The sequence below is a fragment of the Toxorhynchites rutilus genome, chromosome 2 (assembly GCF_029784135.1).
Source record: "Toxorhynchites rutilus septentrionalis strain SRP chromosome 2, ASM2978413v1, whole genome shotgun sequence".
Lineage (NCBI taxonomy): Eukaryota > Metazoa > Arthropoda > Insecta > Diptera > Culicidae > Toxorhynchites > Toxorhynchites rutilus.
In genome coordinates, this window is record NC_073745.1 from 200,271,752 (window position 1) to 200,295,066 (window position 23,315).

General features: G+C 38.2%; 1 protein-coding gene across 19 annotated transcripts in view; it reads left to right on the top strand.

Moving 5' to 3' along the window:
• The window catches only part of LOC129765174 (poly(rC)-binding protein 3), a 675,323-nt gene that overhangs the window by 569,466 nt on the left and 82,542 nt on the right, over nucleotides 1-23,315 (top strand). For 15 of the 19 annotated variants that reach the window (XM_055765109.1, XM_055765113.1, XM_055765108.1 and 12 more), the window contains exons 7-8: nucleotides 4,607-4,726; nucleotides 5,237-5,371. In XM_055765109.1, coding sequence (XP_055621084.1) covers nucleotides 4,607-4,726; nucleotides 5,237-5,371 — 255 coding nt within the window. The remainder of the gene's footprint in view (nucleotides 1-4,606; nucleotides 4,727-5,236; nucleotides 5,372-23,315) is intronic. The other 4 variants (XM_055765121.1, XM_055765120.1, XM_055765117.1 and 1 more) reach the window with 1 other exon arrangement.

Genomic DNA, 23,315 nt, shown 5'->3' on the forward strand with positions numbered 1-23,315 from the left:
TTCAAATAAAAATTAGAGCAAAAGTGGGTCCCAAAGTGATATTTCTTTCAAAATTTCGGAATACCTAAAAAATATATTTTTTTGTACCGCGAAAAACACTCTTAAAATTCTGAAAAAAAATCACACACCTAAAATAGACGTAGGAAGAAGTTTGAATACAAACTAGAGTAGTACTGAATCTCAGAATAAAAAAAAAATTAATTTAGAATTAAAATAAAAAAAAATATAAAAAAATTAATTTAATTTTTTTTGATATTTGATTTTTTGATGATGGAATTGTTTGAAAATATTGATCGATACACCATAGTGAGATGTACTTTCAGTATTTTTTTTTCATATTTTTGTCTCAAAGCTATTGAGAATGGAGTGAAAAAACGAAAAGGTGCATTTTTCACCATCCTATGGTGTACCATATGAGGACTCAAATATATGGTACTACTGCCAAAATGTTTTATTTAGTACTCTATACAATATTTTCCATACAGCTACTAAATACAATCTATACAATATTCCAAATGGTTTGAGGCCACTTTTTACTCCCTTACCCAGCCAGACCCTTTGGAAATATAAAAAAATATTTTTTGAACCACGCAACGCTGACAAAAAACACACATATCTAGAAAAGCCGTAGGAACACATTTAAATATGAATTAGAGTAGTACTGAATCTTCCAAAAAAAAATTTTTTCAAAATTTCAATATTTTTTTTAGTACTTCAATTTTTGATAAAATCTTTTTTTTAGATAATTTTTCTTGATACACCGTCGTAAGATGCACAATCAGTATTTTTTTTCAAATTTTTATCTCGAATCTTTTGAGGATGGCGTGAAATAAACGAAAAAGCCAAAATTTCCTATTTAATATCCTATACAATATTTGTCATACAGCTGGTGATTTGGTTTGGGGGCACTTTTTACTCCCTTACCCGGCCAGGCCCTTTGATGTTCCACAAAGTTCGTCAAAAATAGATTTACTAATTTTTTTCACATTTGGACATCAATACTCTAGAACTCTTTCTAAGACACTGGGCTTGACCACGAACATCACTGTCACAAACGCCTTCACGTCACTTACACTTCACTTAATCTTTTTGTGTCTATCATCATTGTCACGGACAGTTGCGTATAAAAATAAACTCCGTGAAGTGAAAGAGCTCATTCTCGTTTATAAGAGACATGTCGGTTACATAATTTCGGACGTTTGATCGTTGTGTAGGTAAAATTAATAAGTGTATGAGATAATATTCCATTTTATTGAACGTATGTTTTAGAATGACAAGTTTGCGATTATACCTCGATGATTTGGTATTTCAATGCCAACTATTCGGACTCAATCCATGAATAATTCGCTTGGTGCATTAGTTTGCTGAATCAAACGCTGGTTTAAAGATGAGGAGGAATACTAGGTTGCTCTTGAATAATGTAGTTGCTGAACATATGGGAATGTAATTTTAATTCCTTTTTCTATACATTACTCTAGCGATAAAGCATGACTATCATGAGTTTAATAATCGATATCTCGCATACTCTTGTACTCAGCTCTGTCTTATTCGTGTGAATAGTGAGAAGTACTTAGTATAGATCAACGTTAAAATCATTTTTCAAGAACCGTTTCTACAACTTTGATGAATAATAATATCTTCTATATCTCAGAATAAACCCGAATTTATCCATCTCATGATCAGTATAATCTAAGCTACTCCCATATGGGATTTTTATGTTTAATCCTCTTATCCTTCCCATTCTCGTGTAATTTGTTATACGGGACATGAGGTTTGATATAATTATTAAAACAGAAACTGGTCAGTAGCGTCGGCCAGAAGCATAATTTTCATATTAAACATCTGATGAGTTTCAAGTAATTTGCCCAAAGCAGAAAATGAATCAGATTTTCTTTAGACGGATATCAAAAATATGGAAAAAGAACTAGAGAATATTTTAAAAATTATTAATTTAAAAGCTTTGCAATGATAGATTCATTTTTCCTTGTTTGAAACTTAAATATTCTTTCATTCAAAGTATGTCTTTAAAACAATATCGTTGAAAGTATCTATTACGTAAAAACAAAAGATCAATGGCCTTATTCGATGTAACTATCGTCCTGATTCGGATCTTGTCAACCAATTGCGAATGTTTGAATTACAAAAACCAGCTCTGCAATGTTGGAAAAACATTACAGTTATTATTTTATATTCAAAATATCAACAAATCAACATTATACATAATCAATCATAATGATCGTTTTGGGCCATTGCCATTTTATGGGGTTGCAACTCTCTGTTAGTCTAATCCTTAACATAGAAATAAAAAAATTCTATTAATTTAAAACAATCAAAATCCTTTCGCCATGTTTCAATCGGTCCACGGGAGCTACATTTTAGTCCTCAATTACATCTCATAGCGCATTTATCGAATCCGAATAAACAAATTTACGTCCTCTGGATACGTCAGGATCTCGTTCTAAAAATGCCACCAAGCGGGTAAATTGCTGTTGGTTTATCTTTTCTTTCTTAAAAAGCAAGACACGATTCAAAATGTTAGCAAAAAAGCTAAATTGATACGAAATTAAACTTACTCCATTCCGCGTGACTAGCTTTCACCATCTAAAACACAAGTGACAAATATACTTGTTTTTCCCCGTGACGTGACAGTATCGTGATATTCATAAAGGGTGTGTCACATCAAATTGCATCACGGAAAAAACGCTGTAGAAATTCGCCCAGCAGACCGATCCTTTTGAAAATTTTAGACAGTAAAATAAAAACTATTAAACAACTTTTGGCATATTCTTTTTATTCATACTTCGAGCCCAAGCCCGTATGCTCGCACCTTCCTCTTTACCCCGTCCATAAGGTTCTGTACAACGTCAGGTTGTAGTTTTTTTTTGAACAGAAATCCATTTTCTCTTGAAGTCCGCCTCCGATTTGACAACTTTTGGGTTCTTCCGGAGGGCCTGCTTCATAATCGCCCAATATTTCTCTATTGGGCGAAGCTCCGGCGCGTTGGGCGGGTTCATTTCCTTTGGCACGAAGGTAACCCCGTTGGCTTCGTACCATTCCAACACGTCCTTTGAATAGTGGCACGAAGCGAGATCCGGCCAGAAGATGGTCGGGCCCTCGTGCTGCTTCAATAGTGGTAGTAAGCGCTTCTGTAGGCACTCCTTAAGGTAAACCTGCCCGTTTACCGTGTCGGTCTTCACGAAGGGGGCGCTCCGCTTTCCGCGAGAGCAGATCGCTTGCCACACCATGTACTTTTTGGCAAACTTGGATAGTTTCTGCTTGCGAATCTCCTCCGGAACGCTGAATTTGTCCTCTGCGGAGAAGAACAACAGGCCCGGCAGCTGACGAAAGTCCGCTTTGACGTAGGTTTCGTCGTCCATTACCAGGCAATGCGGCTTCGTCAGCATTTCGGTGTACTGCTTCCGGGCTCGCGTCTTCCCCACCATATTTTGCCTTTCGTCGCGGTTAGGAGCCTTCTGAACCTTGTATGTACGCAGGCTCTCCCGCTGCTTGGTCCGCTGGACGAATGAACTTGACAAATTCAGCTTAGTGGCGACATCCCGGACCGAACTTCTCGGATCACGTCTAAACTGCTTAACTACGCGCTTGTGATCTTTTTCACTGACGGAGCATCCATTTTTGCCGTTCTTCACCTTCCGGTCGATGATTAGGTTCTCGAAGTATCGTTTTAGTACTCTGCTGACCGTGGATTGGACGATTCCCAGCATCTTACCGATGTCCCGATGTGACAACTCCGGATTCTCGAAATGAGTGCGCAGGATTAATTCACGACGCTCTTTTTCGTTCGACGACATTTTTCCAAATTTACGAAAAATTGACAGTGAAGCATGGCCAACGTGATATATACACTCTTATCTGATTATAAGCGAAAGCTGAAGATATAATTCCTAAAAATTATATTTCTACAGCGTTTTTCCGTGATACAATTTGATGTGACACACCCTTTAATAACACCGAGTTCATCAAAGTTGTCACGACGGATGAACTCTTCCGGATTCTACACACACGGTGGCAGCCGTAATAACGTTGTATACAATTCACTTCGTTTTCACCGTGAAGTGACGTTCGTGATCAGGCCCACTATCTCGGTACGACTCATAGTTTTTGAGATATAAATTATCAAAGATTTCTCTTACTAGAATCGATACGCCTTTTTCAAAAGTTAAACTTGAGTCAAAAGATTCCCAAATGCTGTGGAAAACTCATATTTCCTCCCACCCAAGCGGAATACAAACTTTCATTCGAATCAAAAATACTCATGTTTTGTCATTTGTCGATTTCAGTTGGAATTGCTCGCATTCAAAATGATTTGGAAGATTACCTCTTATGCATTGAATTGTCACTTTTGGATTATTAGCAAATATTAAGCAGAAAATTTATTAAAAGTCAAGTCATTACGAGATTTTGGCATGCTGGATTTATCATCCATACCGTCGATGTCACAATTTCTCTGAAAATTGCAACGGCTGTGTGCCCCTCCTCACTTCCATCGAAATGCAATTAATAATAAATCAAATGAAATTTCATTTTATTACACTCACTCGATCAATTACCGATGATTTCACGCCACTTTTTCGTCTCATTTCAGTCGCCACCGAAAGGAGCCACCATTCCATACCGACCGAAACCACAGATGAACGGACCGGTTATAGTGGCAAACGGCCAGGCGTACACCATCCAGGGCAACTATGCCGTTCCAGCACAGGAGGTAGGATGCCACGAGTAGTGTTGTTCCCTAGATATTTTCTCCGCTCTACACCATTCTCGCTATAAATCTCTCTCTATATATATTTATATATATACTTCCGCCCTTACATACCAAATGCTTACGTCGAGTTTAGAGATACTTGCTCCTTTCTGTGTAATTAATTTCTTTCGACAATGTTGGCACTTAACCCCTCAATTGAACTGTTTCGATGCTTACATTTTCCTCGATCTTATTCCTCTTGACAGCCCGAGATCTTACGCCCAGACGCGGTAACCCAATATCCCGTTCCGCTCCCCGTCTATGCCTTTGCTTAAATAGTTCAAGTGCTGTTATTTCCCATTTTGCTCATTCTTTTTTCTTTCTTTCTCTTTCTCTGACCTTCTTTATCACCGTAATGGCTCGATTTGCGAATCTAATCTCATTTTTTCTCTGCTACCATCAAACAAATCTGTCTCATTCTCTACTGTAATCTTAAACAATCAAACAAACAAACAAAAAACTCGTGTGTAGACCTGCACAGTATTTCCACTAGCCATAGCCGGTGGCTTGCATGCGGCAGGCATCTCTGGTTTAGCCGATCCATTACTAAAAGGAACACATCTACAAGGAGCGATACCTCCACATCATCTTCAACCGATACCTGATGTGAGTTTAATCGTTTTTTGATTGGTGCCGAAGTACACCAAAACGCCAACCAATCTCTTCCCTCAAAACCCCACACGAAATGAAATGTAAAGATCCTGTCCTGTAACCCTGCCCCCCTCTGCCCCCATCTGGTCCGTTGATATCGTCCCCCCGTTCTTCCCTATGTCTATACTTGTATCTCTGTTATGGTTTCTGGATGGAATGCAACCCGCACAACAACGCTCCACCTTTTCCCCCATGTGACTCTCTGGTTTTACTGTAAATATTTATCTAGCCGGTTCCCCTCGTTTCTTCTCCGTAGCGAACAACAGTCAGTCCTTCTCCACTACCTCCCCCTGAAACGTCTTCATTGCTCCAGCTTTTGTAAATACAACCATCACCACCCCCTCCATGGCGTGATTATAGTTCGTAGTTCGTGATCTGATCTTGCCTGGCCTGATCGCTACCCATGTTCTTCATGTTATGATCCCCCCCCCCTCTCCTCAACGCAATAAATGATGGTCCAGTTTCCGCGCTCCTTTGTACAAAGTGTCCCTTGTAGTAAGAGCAGACGGCGGCGACGTTTTTGTTTTCATCTCCCATAGAGAGTGTTCACTGTGTCTTCCCCTCCTCCGTTATAAGACGTGTTTTAGCCCGTAGTATATGCTGTAGTGAATAGTGTAGTGTCTATCTTTGTGTCTTATTACTACTGTCCGAAGTGTATTGAAACGATTCCGAATTCGAGTAGTGCATTCGATTTAGCACTGGTGGCATGCGAGGGAACACCAATACCTGAACTGAATTGTATCATATGACGGCTCATTATTAATGTTTCAAAGGATGTATGGGAAGAAAATGATATTCGAATTTTCCAACGGGACTTTATTTGCGAGTGTCGCCAAGTCGTCAAAGTTTGAGTATTTTGAAAACCGAAAATCACCAAGCGAGAAATCGGGACAAAAAAGTTTGATGTCAAATGTAATCAAATCTTCACGACACTAGCAAATAAAATCCGATGGAGCTGAAATTTTGCATACGATATTTTTTTCGCGAGAATCAACATTTTGCAGGAAGTCCTGTTCGAAAATTCGAAATGACTACTTTACTCCCACCTTACTGCTCATGTTATTCGATGAAGATAAGACTATTTCCATTCATCGTAATTAATACGATTACCGAACGATTAGTTTTTCTTATTATTGTTTTTTTTTCGAAATGAATTGTATCGATAAGAACAATTTCGTTGTTTGATCCCGGAATTATATTATAACTCACTTATCTTTTAAAATACGGTGAGGAAGTCAGCTCACCAGAAAGATGTTGCGTTGCCCAAATCTCTGAATAGTTTTGTGCAGTCGTGATATCGTATCTAATGAGGTACATCCGAGAAGCAATTATTTCTAGTTGAAAACTAGAAAAAAAAATACAAATTCCTCAATATTATTACTATGGTTCAATTGTAAAAAAAATATTATTCTCATAGCCGTACTGGTGGGGTGGATGCCTGTTAAACGGTGAATGATGTTTTGGAAAAAGAAAGAAGAGAGAAATGGAAATATATTACAGATGCTTTAAACTGTTGCAGTTCACAATGGCCGATTTAGAAAACTTAAACTAAACTTTCAGCCTTGAGAAAGTCCATTTTGGTCATCCTCGTAGACCTCGCTGCCGTCGTCCGGTTGCTGCTAAAAATTAAAACCACAGAGCGGACACTTTATACCTCTCGATCAATGGAACGTGACATGAGTCGATTTCCCGATTCCAAAAGAGAGAAACTGCAAGCATATTCCATAGCATCATCCCTTATTCTATTCAACAAAGGTATATTTCATTGCATCGAATGCTCCCACTGAGCGACGCGAGCAATTGGCACATCAGCAATGTTTTCAAGTTATCTCCCAGCTTCAGCACATGGTGTTGGTTGATCGCTGTCTAAACTAAATCTAAATTTCGAAACCTCCCTGTCCCCCTTCCTCTCTCCCTTTCTCTCTCCTCTCTTTCCTCTCTCTCTTTCTCTCTCTCCTTCTCTATATCTCTTCTTCTCGCACCCTCCGAGCGATTCCAAATGAAATCGTCTTAAAAATGCAGATTTTAAAAACATGTTTTTGATTCGAATAAATGTTTGGAGGAAATAAGAGTTTTCCACAGCAATTGGGATTTTTCTGACTGAAGTGTAACTTCTAAAACGGACGAATCGATTTTAGTAAGAAAAATCTCAATATCTAAAATATGTAATTTTTCATATAAAATAGAAGTCATGTAGAAAATTTCAAAAATGAGTCCAAGGTGGTAAAACTATTTTTGACGAACTTTGTGGAACATCGAATTTTCATAAATTTTCTAAACTTCGAATTTTTGTATGTTAACTATTATTTTTAGCCACAAGCCACAATTCGTAAAATTTCATGAGTTACGTTGAAAAACATTTGAAGACATGTGGGTTAAAGCTCCTAAACATATATTTTTTTCCATAATGATGTAATTAGAAAAGTTGTTGAAAATTATAAGCAAATTCATTAAATTTCATGAACATGACGGTATTTACTATAAAAAATACAGTAAATTAGAAATATTTTTTTTAAATATCCCAAGAATGGCTGCATTTAGAAGGAGATTGATGAAGAGCTTTTTTATTTGAAATCACACCAAAATTCATAATTTGTGGCTAAAAACGATTGTCAACATACAAAAATTCGATGTTCCTAAAAGTTCAGTTCAAAGTACTTTCACCATCTTGTACTAATTTTTTAAATTTTCTACATAACTTCATTTTATATGAAAAAAATAAAAAAAATTAAAAAATACATATTTTAGATATTGCAAATTGAAGTTTATTTTTGTAAATAAAACAAGAGTACTAACTTTTTTCTCAGTGTATATTTTTTTCTAGTTTAATATCAATACTTTTGACGTAGATCTACGTCTTTCAGAAAACAGGTCACGTTTTTATGAAATATAGTTAACGTTAATAACTATTTTCACAGCGAACGGATTCGGATGATTTACATTACAATCCCCTAATCCCTGAACGTTTTAAATTAATGAAAACTGGAAGCATTCCCATTTTCCCATACATTTGTTCAGCCTATTTGTGTGCTTCCCGTAGCCGTACCGTTAATGACGAGCAACTATTACATTCGTTTCTGCCCGTTTCAAATTTATCTGGTATAAATAAGCCATCCACGATTTGAACCCACACCACTTCTCGTTTGGTTGTCATCGGAGCAACATCGTTGCTGGCGAACATCGAGCGAAAATGGATTCTTTCCATGTCGGGAAAGACGAGGAAAGGAGGAGTGTGGGGTAGAATTTCTTTACACTGATGGAATGGAATGAAGCCACAGTTGCTAACGAGGAGTAAGTAAGTGCAACACAACGAGCAGACATCACTCATACCTAATGTTGATTTCACACAAATAGACACACACAGCTCGATGCAAGAATGGAGGATATTTCATCCGCATTCACTACACACCCTCGAAGAAGAGGAAGCCCTCCGTATCAAAGTGTGCTTCGACAAAGAAGGTGTCAGCAGCATACGGAAAATGTTTGTGCTAGTGCGGATATGGAAGAATATCCAGAATTTAGGAATATGGACATACACTGCATTTAAATAAATACAACGTATCTTTCATGGAAGTATGCTTTCAAATCCAAGTTGAAAAACCTTACACTTTTTCCACCAGAAACTTTTAAATAGACTCCAATATTGAAAGGTTAGGCGTAGTCCCACGTCAAAACAAGAGGATTGAATAATATAATTCCGTGGCTCTACGTCGAAGATGCGGTCGTGTCCTAGATACAACCTCTTACAATTTTTATGGTTTTTTAGGGAATTCGCCTAAAAAAATCACGTAAAAAAGTGGCGTAAAAAAAGAATCCAGTGTATTCCTCAATTATCTCGATGTATAAGTACTATCGTCAACGGAAATAATATGGCGTTGTTGGAACGATTGAGGATTAAATAAAAAAATAAATCAAGAGGAAAAACTCATTCTTCATCGAGATCATGTACTAAATAAAATGTGATTTCGTTGCCGGTCGGTTGCATAAATAATAAAAGTACACGTATTGGCGTTTTGAATTACTTCCCTCGATACAAGTTTTGAAAACGTTTTATCAACTACAAGCTACAAGCGTTTTTTAAGTTCATGATTTTTTTTTTCAACAGCTCTTCAAAAGCTGAACAAGTTTTATCTAGTAACTGTTGGAGACTCGAACAAGCTAAAAGTCAAGGTGCTAAAAAGCGAATTCCTTTTTATAGACATTTGATGAAAGAAAACAAAGCAATAAGACGAAAATAATTTTCTTTGATTGCGATTGCGATTAGATTGTGATAAACGTTTTTTATTGACTAAAGATTAACAATTTCTCCTAATTTCCGTAAACAAGGGTTGAATAGTGGTTTTGAGGTGAAAGAAACTATCATGAAAACGCTACATTGATGGGGAGTTGTTAGTTGGGTATATCTCGAATTTCCGTTCGAACCGTCATGAGTAGAAGTCATAAAGACTGGTATATGAGTAAACGTATTCTACACGCAAACAGTTGACAGTTGTTACTTTTTTGTTGTTGTTCATTATTGCGCAATAAATTTGTAGTATCTGTTGTTTACAATCATGTGGGGACGCGTCGAAGATAGTATTGTGATAGTTGGGCTCGAAAAATGTGGCATGGATAATGGTGATATCTATCGCACTTTGCAACCACTTGGAATCATCCGCAATTTCGTGTATCGTGTTGGTTAGAGGCAATGGTTCGTTCTACTCGTCAACCGGATATCGAGTCGCTCAAGTCCGCCCTCACCCGTGCAGTGAACAACTATCCTATGGAAGTAGTGCGTGCTGCAATCGATAAATGGTCAGATCATCTCCTGGAAAGCAAATATAGGTCATTTCGAATAACTTGTCTGGGAATTTGTAGCTGTTGGAGTAGCTGAATAAAACTTTGAAAGATTTTTTTTTAAAGATGATTTGATGGCCAATATGATTTGTGGCCAATATTCCATGTACCATAATTTATGACTATACTAGGTATAAATATTCTCCAGGGCATATTTTAAAAATACATTCAAATAAGTATGCGCTATCACTTACATACGTTTGAATATGTTGAATTGTAAAAACAGAAGCTCACTATTATTATTAAATTTTAGAATCTTCTCTATTCCAATTCATCACTGGTACTATACTCATGACTATATTTCTTAATACATAGCAACACTTTATAGACATATTTCACTTAATTTTCAAATCATCTGATTTTAATTTTGTAAAAGGCGAAGTTTTCTCCAAACATTTATTTTTATCGCTATCCAAAACCTTCCGTCAGATGCATAATTGTTTTCAGTATTCCTAATTTGTTATTTTAGATATGATGACATATCATGAAGAAAACATTTTTGAAAAATCCTAGCGATAATTTTTCACCTTATTGAAACATAGTCAAATAAATGGGAAAAATCAAATAATAAACAATCTGAATAAAAGAAAACAAAAAATTACAAAAAAATACACGAAGAAACATCTCCTCTCACTACTAATATGTTGCATTGAGATCAATACAAACATAAAATAATCACGGCAAAAGGTAAAGGCATATTTAACTCGTTGTGTTGCGTTGCGGGGAACGTGTTAATGCATGGGGAATATTTCTTGTTGTGAAAGATAGTTCTGCGGTATGCATTATTGTTCGGATATTCCGGTAAAAATGAACAGTAGTCCCTATCGCGATTTTCTTCAGGAAATGTGGTATGTACTTCCTGGACGACATTCGCAAGGAGATTGCAAATTTCGTTCGAAAAATTCCCCACATGTAGGTGCATCTGCGATGGAAAGTTATACTGTGAAAAATGCGTAGAAATATTTTTGATCAATTGATGCAAACATTTTTGCGATCTATGAAGAAAATTGTTGAGTTACAAGCGTTCGAAATCTCTCATATTTTTCCTACACGGTCAGGCTTCCTGCTTCCTGTTAGACGTAGTTCTACGTCAAAATCTTTGAATACCAATACTTTGGCTAGTTGCTAGATTTTATTCCTTTTTTGAGAGCATTATTTTCTCAGTTGTTAAAATTGTCATGGTTACTGGAGAATATAATTTCAATGTTTCAATGCAATTGACTGATTCAACCGAAGCGTAGAACGCTATTCCTCAAAGCCCATTAGATTCCCCATCAAATTGATTACAAAGTGTATTGAAACTAGAGGTAATTATTTCGCACAATAAAATCAACAAATATTTGAACAGCTTGTTTAAAACATCTTTTTACTATCAGTCCTGAAACTCAATTGACACACTGTGTGATGTAATTGTCAATCATTTATGCGCAATTTTTCCCTCGGCAAAAAACGGTAGTAAAAACGCTGCACAAATTATTGGAAACAGTCGGTCAAACGAATTGATGGCAAATAGTCGACAAGAAAACATGAAAAATTTCGCTTCTACTATCCCTGCCAAAACGTCCCGGCCAGGTTCTTCGCCCTGGATCGGATCTCCCCACTTCCATGTCCCGACTGCATAATATCGATGGTACTTCTATTTGCTCTCGACAGCACTGCTCAAATATGACGTATCAACTCAGATGTGTTGTGTAGAGAGAGACTGCTGAACTGAACTGTCACGGAAGAGCTCACGAAAGAAGACGGGTCATGACGGATTTGTTTGATGACAGCAGTGCAAATAGACATAGCATGTTCTGCTATCCGCTGGCTTCCTTCACCAGGCTGACGGAAAAGTTCCGATGCTCAATTTTGTGCTCACTGTTTGGAATTTATACACAGATACATCTAACAGTAGACAAACGGGTGGAATTATTACATATTACATGAAAGGTATAGCTAAATTTCCTAAATATGAAATAGCCGTTTCAACTGTAATTATTTTTTTTAGTTGAAACATAATTCTTGCATAAACTCTACTGCCTTCAAAATGTTTCTAAAATGTATTTTTCAAATGGTTAATTAAATCATTCTCACGAAATCATCGAACACTTATTGTCAGCCACAGTACAATAATTGAATGGTTACACGTGTCACCGTTTGTTACCAATCCGAAACTTCCACCGGCTTGTTCTTGCCCTCGAACGTTTTACTGAATTTCAATAAACACACAATGCACAGCTTCCGGGGAACTGTTGGTCGGGTATTTCGAAACAACAAAAAAAGCATCTAAATAAAGTAGAAAATTTTGGATGTGTGCGGTGAGTTTTTCCGGACGAGTGATAATTTTCTGTGCCCAATCATTTATATCATTTATATTTTGTTGTGTTGAAACACAATAACACAATGAAAACACAACAAGCGGAAGTTATTAAATCTGCTGAAATTCCCAAAACGCAAACGCTTCACAAACCTGAGTGTGTGATTTTGTGGGAAAACTTTATTGTGTGGTGTCCTTCGTTCCAAACAGTGCTGCTCTCCCTTCAATGGATCCCACCTATCATCAAATCAATGAAAATTAGTTTCCCAACACAAAACATCGAGCAGCGGTTGTTTCGATAACATTGTGCGAGGTTTTTTTTTCGACACATGTAGTCCTGATTCCAGGAGTAAATGAAATGATTAGAATTAACTGAAAACTGTAATTGAAAAAAGAGAGCGCAAGTTGAATTCTTTTACCATCACTTTTACCAACCTAATTGATACACTGTATATGTTATCATATTTTTGATCAGTCCTCGTTTTTGGAAATTAAAGAAAACTTGTTTTGAAAAATATAGTATGGGTTAAAATTATGGATTATTTTTGTGGAATCGGCAATTGTCTTAAAAACTGTCTTGATTAAAAACTTTTAGCTGGATAAATTTTTAAAACTAGGGATATTTACTTGAAGAAAAAATATATATGCCATTCCGTGCCAAACCGATATAGTGCTTCTCAGATTTTCCTCAAAAGTGGAAATTTTGTTATTTATCGCAAAGCATTAGACCCGTATTTTTTTATGTTATTATTAGGGTGCCCATTCCCATTTTAGGGTGGCCCGAAAAATATTTTTTTCTACTTTTTCCATGTAAAGGATACAGGTGTGAAACTAAAATCTTGGGTTTGACTAGAACACTATAGAAGCGAATTGAAAATAGTATACCAGGTGATCCACCTACCCCTATGTTAAGGGGTAAGTGGATCATGATTGTTCCTTTTATGATAATAATACACAATCATAGGAAAAAATAAAGCATCTATATCTTATCATCTTTTATTAGCTCAAATAGTGTATAGATTCAATGACAATTGAGAAAAACACATTATTTTTTTTCTTCAAAGTGAGTCCATCATTTAAAAAGAGAAAGTGGGTTATATCTATGGTATAACCGCAATGGTGACGTAGGACTATCGTTGATTCAGTGATCCTTTGTTTGAAGTTGAATCTGAATCCATTCTGAATGAATGAATAAATTAATATTTGGGGGACTTCGAAAATGAGAGCGTTACGTTGGAGGTACAAGGTTTTATGCATCCAATATTGGATACGAAAATATCCTACTGATGGGGAAGAATAATCTTCAGAAGCTATCCTGTTAATTGCGATTGATTAAAAAATCACAAAACCAAATGTATTTAGTCACAGTGTTACATGAATAGAAAACATTCAAATAAACTCTTTCACATGAATGTAATTTTAAATTCCCAGAGGAGCTGGCAGATTATTTTCAGTAACGATTAGATATTTCCACATTTTCCTCGATACTGGAAGCCCACCAGTGGTTAATGCTAATTCGAAAACCACCTGTTAATAGCACTTGATTGAAAAATATTTGGTCACAGTGTTACATGGATAGAAAACATCAAAATAAACTCTTTCACATGAATGTAATTTTAAATTCCCAGAGGAACTGGCAGATTATTTTCCGGATCTTTCTCGATGCTGAATGGCATCCAAACGGAAAGAATTCCGTGCGTGTATGTGTGTGTGTAGCGGCTGCTTCGATGGTCACCTTCTCTTCTCCTAAAGGATCGGCTTCTCTGTGCTCCCTCACAGTTTCAAACAAACTGCTCGCGTTTCAGGGCAGATCTCGATCCTTCGCCGTCCAGCATCCTCAGCAACGATGTTGTCTTGTCGATGTCCTCACGAAAAATTAATGCGTCTCACCACCAGAATATCGCTTAAGTATGCTTTTTGTGCGTGATTGAATCGAGAGAAGGCGTGGTTTACGATGGCAATTTGGAAGGCAAACTAGAGGGGAATGAACTCTCTGAGCTCGGAACTTTCGGCGACTGAGCAATAATCGATTGCGGGCGCATACAATATTGGATACGGAAATATCCTACTGATGGGGAAGAATAATCTTCTGAAGCTATCCTGTTAATTGCGATTGATTGAAAAACCACAAAACCAAATGTATTTGATCACAGTGTTACATGGAAAGAAAACATTCAAATAAACTCTTTAACATGAATATATTTTGAAAATTCCCAAAGGAACTGGCAGATTATTTTCCGGATCTTTCTCGATGCTGAATGGCAACGGAAAGAATCCCGCGCGTGTATGTGTGTGTGTGTGTGTAGCGGCTGCTTCGAGATCTTCTCGGGGAACCGTTTGTGACATCACTCTCCTCCTGATGGATTCATGTCTGGCCTAAGGTGCACAAACAGGCTCTTGGTGACACCGTTCATCAGCGCTTTCATGATAAACGAAGAGCTTCACCACAACAGCGACAACATGCTCCAATCGTTGTTCAATTAGAACTGAGTGGATTTCCGAGCGGCGTTCGCTTATATACCGATTGGTGATTTCAATAACCTGTTTTGAAAGCAATTTTAAGACTATTGAAACAAGTTTTTGGATCAAAAAGTAACAAGTATAGAACGCGTAGACATTTTATCTTTCGAATGAAGTGTTTATCATACCATTTCGTTCAGTTGTTTAGGAGCAATTAACGCTCACAATCTCGGTCTCCGGCGTAACGCTTTCGTTTTCGAAACTTTGATTTTACACCCCGGTATAGAAATGAAAGACGTAGTCCTACGTCAAAAACATAATCACTTTGCAATTGGAACACGTTTCTTAGTAGAATCTACGCATCCGATGAAGTGATCACTTCGGCTCCCGAGAATATTTTTCTTCTAGTGGCCTTCGATGTAGACGAACTTTGCTTTACATATTCCAATAGGATCTGTTCAAAAGATCCATTACGAGGAGACGAATTTCCTGCTTGTACACAGGCATCTTGAACATTTTTTGAAATTGATGGCTCTTTCAATTCACACATTGAGGCTTGTTGAGTCCGTTTGAATCTTTCAAGTGCTCCAGGTTTGTATTTTTCCTCAGAAATTACCTTGTCCGAAAAGGGAAAAAATCCTGCTTTCTTGAATCCGCTTATTATGTTCGTTTTATCAATCTGGTTCCATGCTTGAGAAATAAGTAAAGAAAATACCGATTTCGAAGCCTTCACATCGTAGTGTTTACGTTTCCAAGCAATCAAACGTTCATCGTACTTTTGCTTAAGGGTTTGAACACTTTGCTTAAAGGGTCCGAACACCGATAATATCCATGTGAGGTGGGAGTTTCAAAATCACGACTTGCTTCTCCATAGCCTTTCCAACCAGATTCAGACTGATATGCGATGAATGGCCGTCATATATCAGAACAACTGGCCGTGTTTTCGGAATCACTTTCAGAAATTGGCGCTCGAAATAATTGGTGAATGTCTCAGTATTCATCCATCCGTTTGGAGTAGCTGCGTAAGCTAATCCAGGAAACTCGTCTTCTTTAGATGCCATCCAGCTTGTCCATACGTTTTGACGTGGGACTACGTCTAACCGGAGTATATAGCGGTAAAATGAAAACCTAAACACAGAACATGCAGGAAAAAATGAAAGATTCCGTATGCTTATAACTCGAACATTTCATACTGGATTGGAAAGATGTTTGCATCAATTGACAGGGAATATTTCTACGCATCTATCGCAATTGATAAAATGTTATTTTTCATTAGATAAACAATTGAATAACTGTAAAATGTTAAGCGTTATCTAAACGCCCTAACTACCTCGTTTTGATTGGCCTTATTTACGGTTTCCCCAACATAGACATCATAACCAAGCAGCCTTGGGGAAATCGGCAATGCAAATACATGAATGTATGGGGATTTTCGTTCTCACCGAAATGTGTTCCCTAACACAGACTTCAAAATCAAGCAGTGTTGGAGAAATCGGCATTGCAAATACATGAAAGTCGGGGGTATTTTTGTTTCGACTGAAATGAAATGACACAGACTTCAAATCCATGGAGCGTGGGGAAATTGGCATTGCAAATTCATGCAAGTTGGGGGTATTTTTGTTCCGACTGAAATGTGTTTACCTAATACAGACTTCTAAACCAAGGTGTCTGGGAAAATCGGCACTGCAAATAAATTCAAACTGCGAGTACTTTCGAACTTGCTTGCCTTTGTGCAGACTAAAATATGTTTCCTTAACATAGAAGACCATGTTAAGGAAACATATTTTAGTCTGCAACTTAGGAACCTGGAAAAATCTTGCAGACATTAGAGACAAATGAACTTACAAGTTTAAAGGCTCTATAATATAATAAGTATAAGTTGAAGTTGTTGATTCATGCAAGCCGCGGGTACTGTTGCACTCGCATGTTTTTTTGCACTCCGAAAAGTATTTTCCTAACACGGATTACAAAAACGGGTACGAACACAACGCTTTGGTTCGGTTATTCAAGATTGCACTGAAGGATATGGCTTCATATCTTCTGCTCACTGGATTTCTGACACTGAGTGCCTGAAGTTCATCAAATCAAGCATATTCGCGGTTCGAGAAGTACGTACACTTGAGAGATGCAAACTTCAGATGGAAATGTAAAATAAAATAATCGTTTGATAATTCTTCCGTTCACATATTTTGTCCTAGGCATCATACTAAACGTAAAAGGACTGTCATTAAATTTACTTGTAACGAAGAACATAAATTATCACAATGCATGAATTGACTTTACATGGTATCTATTCAATCTCTTTACTCACAAAGCAAATATATCGAATTCGATTGAATCCGGAAATTGTTTCATTCAATCAAAAATTTAATGAATAAAAACAAGCGATTGCTAAGTTAAACTAGTCCCACGTCAACTTTGCGGTTATATCATAGATATAACCCACCCATTTTTTTTGCTTTGAATACAATCAGCGGAGGTAGTTTTGTAATATTCTCTTTGGCAGGTCCTGCTGTTACACGGTGTGCTGCTCTCCCTTTCTCTCCAACAACCTTCACACGAGTAGGATCAAGGCAAAAACTAGACTCATCTACATTGTAGATTCGATCAGGAGGAACTCCATGAGTTACTTTTTCTAGGAGTTGAAAATAATTATCCATTATAAATGGATCGACATATCTCTTTAGAGCAACCTCAACAGATGGAGCCTTCTTTTGAGATAAACCGTGACGTTTCTTGAAGTTATATGGGTTTATATTTTCAAGCGGTCATGTAACCGTTTGGCTACAGAAATCCCATTTCTTGACCTTAAGCAGTGCTGTTGGCTGCTCGTTGATTTCAACGAGAGTGTGTTATAGATATCGCGCAGATAACGTGTTTTATACTTATATATTAACTTTTTTTACAATAAATTGCAAATGGACGATGCATGAATTGCAATACTTCATTCCTGCGCTGCATTTGCATTTCAAGCGAGCAATTTTCTACGCAATTGATTCACAATTATATAGAGCAATTCCACGCCAAATCAACAGAAAAACGACAGATTTTTACGCGACCCTCTCCATTTTTTTAAAAATCTTCTACATATGGTGGCTAACACCCAAAATCACAATTATCATGTGACCAACTTTTAAAAAAATTATTGGTGTCAATTGGACTACACTTGTGAGAGTTCTAGTTTTTCTAGTGGACCGATTTCGATCGATGATTTTTTTAAGTAATCTTGGATATATTTTCTGTCATCGTACGTAGGATTTTTTGAAAATATTAATTTTTGGCGAAGTGGTGACATTTTTGTAAAAAAATTACGTTTTTGCCTCAAAAATCTAGACAAAAACATTCACGAAAAATGTATTTTTCAAAATATTGTGTTGGGGAAAAAGAAATGTCGTATATTGTCAATATATGGCAACACTTAAACATATCTTGTGTTGTACTTATTGCATCGGGTTATACTATACGTCTATTTAAAGACGACAATCTGTGCTAAAAGTGTCGTTTTGACAGTGTTGTGATTGTCCTTTTCAGTCGCAAGTTATAGCGCGTCGAAGAATGAGTCCACTAAGCAAGAAGTTCGTCATATTTTACGTTGTTACTACCTGCTAGGTAAAACTGCAACGAAGGCGGCCGATAAAATTCGTGTAGTTTATGGACCCGATACTGTAACGATTCGCACAGTACAGCGTTGGTTTGATCGATTTCGTTCTGGTGTAGTGGCTGTCGAAGATACAAAAATTTTTTAAACCGATTCAACGCCTGCGATGCACTGCTGAAACGGAACAAACTCGACCCATTTTTGAAGAAGATGGTGATTGGTGATGAAAAGTGGATCACGTACGACAACCTGAAGCGAAAAAAGTCGTGGTCGAAGCGCGGTGAGCCGACCCAAACCATCACCAAGCCCGGATTGACGGCCAAGAGGGTTTTGCTGTGTGTTTGGTGGGATTGGAAGGGAATCATCCACTATTAGCTGCTCAACTATGGCCAGACCCTCAACTCGGTTCTCTACTGTGACCAGCTTGACCGTTTGAAGCAGGCGATTGACCAGAAGCGACCAGAAATGATCAATAGGAATGGTGTTGTTTTCCACCAGAACATCGCACGGCCTCACAAATCTTTGATGGCTCGCCAGAAGCTACGGGAGCTCGGATGGGATGTCCTATTGCACCCACCGTATAGTCCGGACCTGGCTCCAAGTGATTATCATTTCTTCCGGTCCATGCAAAACGCTCTTAGTGATACTAAGTTGGCCTCAAAAGAGGCTTGCGAAAACTGGCTGTCTGAGTTTTTTTTTTGCAAATAAGGAAGGGGGGGTTTTATAAGGGAGGGGATAATGAAGTTGCCTTCTAAATGGCAACAAGTTTGCGAACAAAACGGCGCATATTTGACTTAAATTGGATAATTTGAAGTATGGTTAATAAAGCGTCAAATTTCGATCAGAAATACGACATTTCTTTTTCCCCAACTCTATATCAAAAAAAGTTCTACGTACGATTACAGTAAATTTGGTAGAGAATCTAGGAAAAACAATTTAATCAAAATCGGATGGACCGTTCCGGAAGTAAAACTCCCACCAGTTTGCAAAATATGGTTTCGAGAAAAACGCGTTTTAAATTTTGGATCCGCACTCCTTACGCAAGGACTTAGGTCCACATATTGGCTTGTAACTTTGGAACGGAACAATCGGACAAAAACTACAGTAAAGTAGACATCCTAGAGAACATTTTGAGCCAGAATTTTTCCTATATTTTAAGAAGAATAATTTATTTTTTCATTAAATTTTTTTTTAAAGTCCCGATTTCATGTACTCCCGCCCTTTTTTCGGGTTTCGAAAATTCAAACCTGTGACGTCTTTGCGACATCAGTGAGAAAAAGTTCGATAATGCTGAAATTTTGCATAGGGTATTTTTTCGTGAGATTCAACATTATGAGGAAGTCCTGTTCGAAAATTCGAAGCTCACGTTTTTTCCCTACATTGCATTCTAAACGAGAGTATAAAAGATGTCATTTGCGATTTATTTTCCAGAGTTCCGTTGAACACAGAAAGCAGTGAAAATTATTTTGTCTTTCATTTCAGATTTGGCTTTTTCGATTACAGAGACGAATGAATTTAAAAAGTTAAAATTCTCTATATTTTTAAAAATCAATTCAAACAAAAATCTCCCTTCAGAGGCGAATGAACATTGTAGTCTAAGACCTCTATAGTAGATTTTTTTTCACTATTATAGTGACCTTCGACACATTTCGGCCAGTTCGTCACTTTTACTTCCATTTTTTTCATTCTAAAGTAATATCCAAAATGATAAAAACGAGTATCAAATAAAATAATGTGTCCTTCCAAATTTTCTATGCTTTCGGGAACACATTGGGGGTGCAAATTTAGAAACGGAGAATCGGTCGTATTACAGAAACTGTTTAATTTGGATCGCTTATTGCTCAATCCTATCCTGATGGATTTACGATATTTTTACATCAACCAATCTGAGTGCTCCCTAGCAATCTATTACATGAAACTAACTATCGAACAATTGAAAAATGTCCATCAATATCTAAGCGAAATTTCCGCGTTCTGATTGGTCGATTGGCACAAGCAACCTGTGCTTCTTTTTCGCGATTTCTGTGTTTTAGTGTTAGTCTAGACAGCGAGCAACGCATGGTAATGCCGATAGTTTAACTTTAAGTTACTTACATGGGAACGACTATTACTTGAAATTATGACGACGATGTAAGTAGCTACGATTTTTCGAACGCAAACAACATCGCACACACATCATTCTTCGCCGATTGCCCGAAGTAACCAGACGAAGGAAAGTCGCGTCCAAGTTCCGTTATCGGTTACCGCGTGATTGTTGTTTTTTTGCCGCTGAAGAGTTCATTTCACTATCTGGATAGTGAGTGAAGTGCCCTGCCTGCAAGTGGATAAAGGCTTTCATCCTCGGAAAGCCAAGCATTGGTTTTTGTTTTGTCGCTGCTTCGCCGACATTGGAGATTTCGCCGAGTCATCGTGCCAACAGTGACAGTGCGGGTAAGCTTTCACCGACGACTGTGTGTAGTGGTGTCGTAGGCACATTCCCACCACCAACGAGCTTTCAGCACGCTCCCGTTCATCTGCACTGGAGTGCGTTCATAGGTGAATAAGATTGAATATACTGAGAGAAAATATTTAATAATTATAAGTTTTTTTTTTTTTTTTTTTGTTTTTGTGAATTATTTTATTGTGAAATATTGTTTAAAAAAATACTTAGAATATAAGTGAAAATTTAAAATGGCAGAGAGTGGGGGACCTTCGGATATGGAGGTCTCTGACTCTAGTTCCCTCCTAACGGATAAAAAAAAGTCACTCAAACGTGTTCCAAATACGGAAGATACTTCTTCTGGGGACGAGTCAGCTAACCCTACCAAGCCTCCCTCCAAAAAACTAGCAAATCTCCCATCTGCCCTTAACGATCCCACTCTACCTTCAACCTCGTCTTCTCCCTCTGTTCTTCCCGCTCCTTCTCAACCTTCGCCTTCCCACTCTCAATCCCCGTCCTCGCCTTCCCCCCCTGTTATTCCCACTCCCCGTGTAAAGGTCTATCCAGAAGATGCGCCCGGAACTGGTCCCTGGGTTGTTTTCTTCAGGCCTAAGCCAAATGGAAAGGCGTTGAGAGTCATGCAGATCGCGAAAGATCTGGCAAGGTATACCTCCGTTTCGGAAATTTCGAAGGTTAGACCAAACAAATTGCGAGTTGTCGTGAATGATCGAAAAGACGCAAACAAGATTGTTGTCGATCAGCATTTTTCAATTGAGTATCGGGTCTACATACCCTCTCACATAGTCGAAATTGAGGGTGTGATAACCGAAACGGGCTTGACGTGCGAATACATTACGAGTGAAGGTACCGGCCGTTTTAAAAAACTGCCCTCGACGACTGTTAAGATCTTGGGTTGCCGCCAGCTCGGAACAGTCTCCCATGAAGGAGAAGAAAAGAAATTTACGCCGTCCAACTCGTTTCGAGTCACCTTCGCTGGTTCAGCTCTCCCTGACTACGTGATGGTAGATAAATTGAGGTTAGCCGTGCGACTTTTTATTCCAAAGCCAATGACTTGTCTAAAGTGCAAGTCAGTTGGTCATACGGCTGCTTATTGTGCCAATAAAGAACGATGTGCCACTTGCGGAGAACAACATGAGGGGAAATCCTGCAGTGCGACTGAGCATAAGTGTCCATATTGCGGGGGATCCCCACACGTGCTCTCAGCTTGTGAAACATACAAGGCTCGCTGGGAGAAACAGAAGCGCTCTTTGAGGGAACGCTCTAAACGCACTTTCGCAGAAATTTTGAAGGGCGCTTCTCCACTGGCTCAAGAACAACAACCAATCAATACACACAATGTCTTCGCTACGTTGCCAGTTGACGAAATGGAAGCGGATACAGCTAACGGGGGCACGCCGTTTATTTCTCAAGGGAATCCCCGGCGCAAAAATGTGACCACTCCCAAAGTTCAAGGACAAGTCCCTCCGGTGATACCCCCTGTTAGCTTGCCCAAAAAATCGAGTGCAGCGGATAAGCAAAATCAGGTCCCTCCTGGCCTCCGTGGTAATAGTTCACCTTCGAACGACCCAGCACTCGAGGGGACATCAAAAACCCCAACTGTCCCTGTTTTTCCGTCAAGTTCAACTTCCCAATCGGGATTTATAAAGTTGTCTGACCTTGTGGATCAAATCTTCACGTGTTTTAATGTTTCCGACTCCATCAGAACCATTGTCACCGCAATGCTTCCAGTACTAAAGACAATTTTGCAGCAATTGATGCAAACATGGCCCCTCCTTGCAATGATTATCTCTCTTGATGTCTAATTTAGATAGAGAGGTCGGAGATATCACTGTTTTACAGTAGAATTGTCGTAGTCTTATCCCTAAATTGGATACATTCAAATTTCTAATTCATAAACTCAATTGTGATGTTTTTGCTCTATCCGAAACCTGGCTCTCTTCTCAAAATGATCTCTCTTTCCACGATTTTAATATAATACGCTTGGACCGTGATGACAGATACGGAGGGGTACTATTGGGGATCAATAAGTGTCACTCATTTTTTAGAATTGACCTTCCACCTATTGGAGGGATCGAAGCTGTTGCTTGTCATGCAAACATCAGAGGCAAAGACCTCTGTATAGTCAGCTTGTATTGGCCTCCGAGAGCTGCGGTTAGCCGCAAGCAACTTGTTGACATGTGCTCACTCCTTCCTGAGCCACGATTAATCTTGGGAGACTTCAACTCTCACGGAACTGCCTGGGGGGAACAGTACGACGACAATCGTT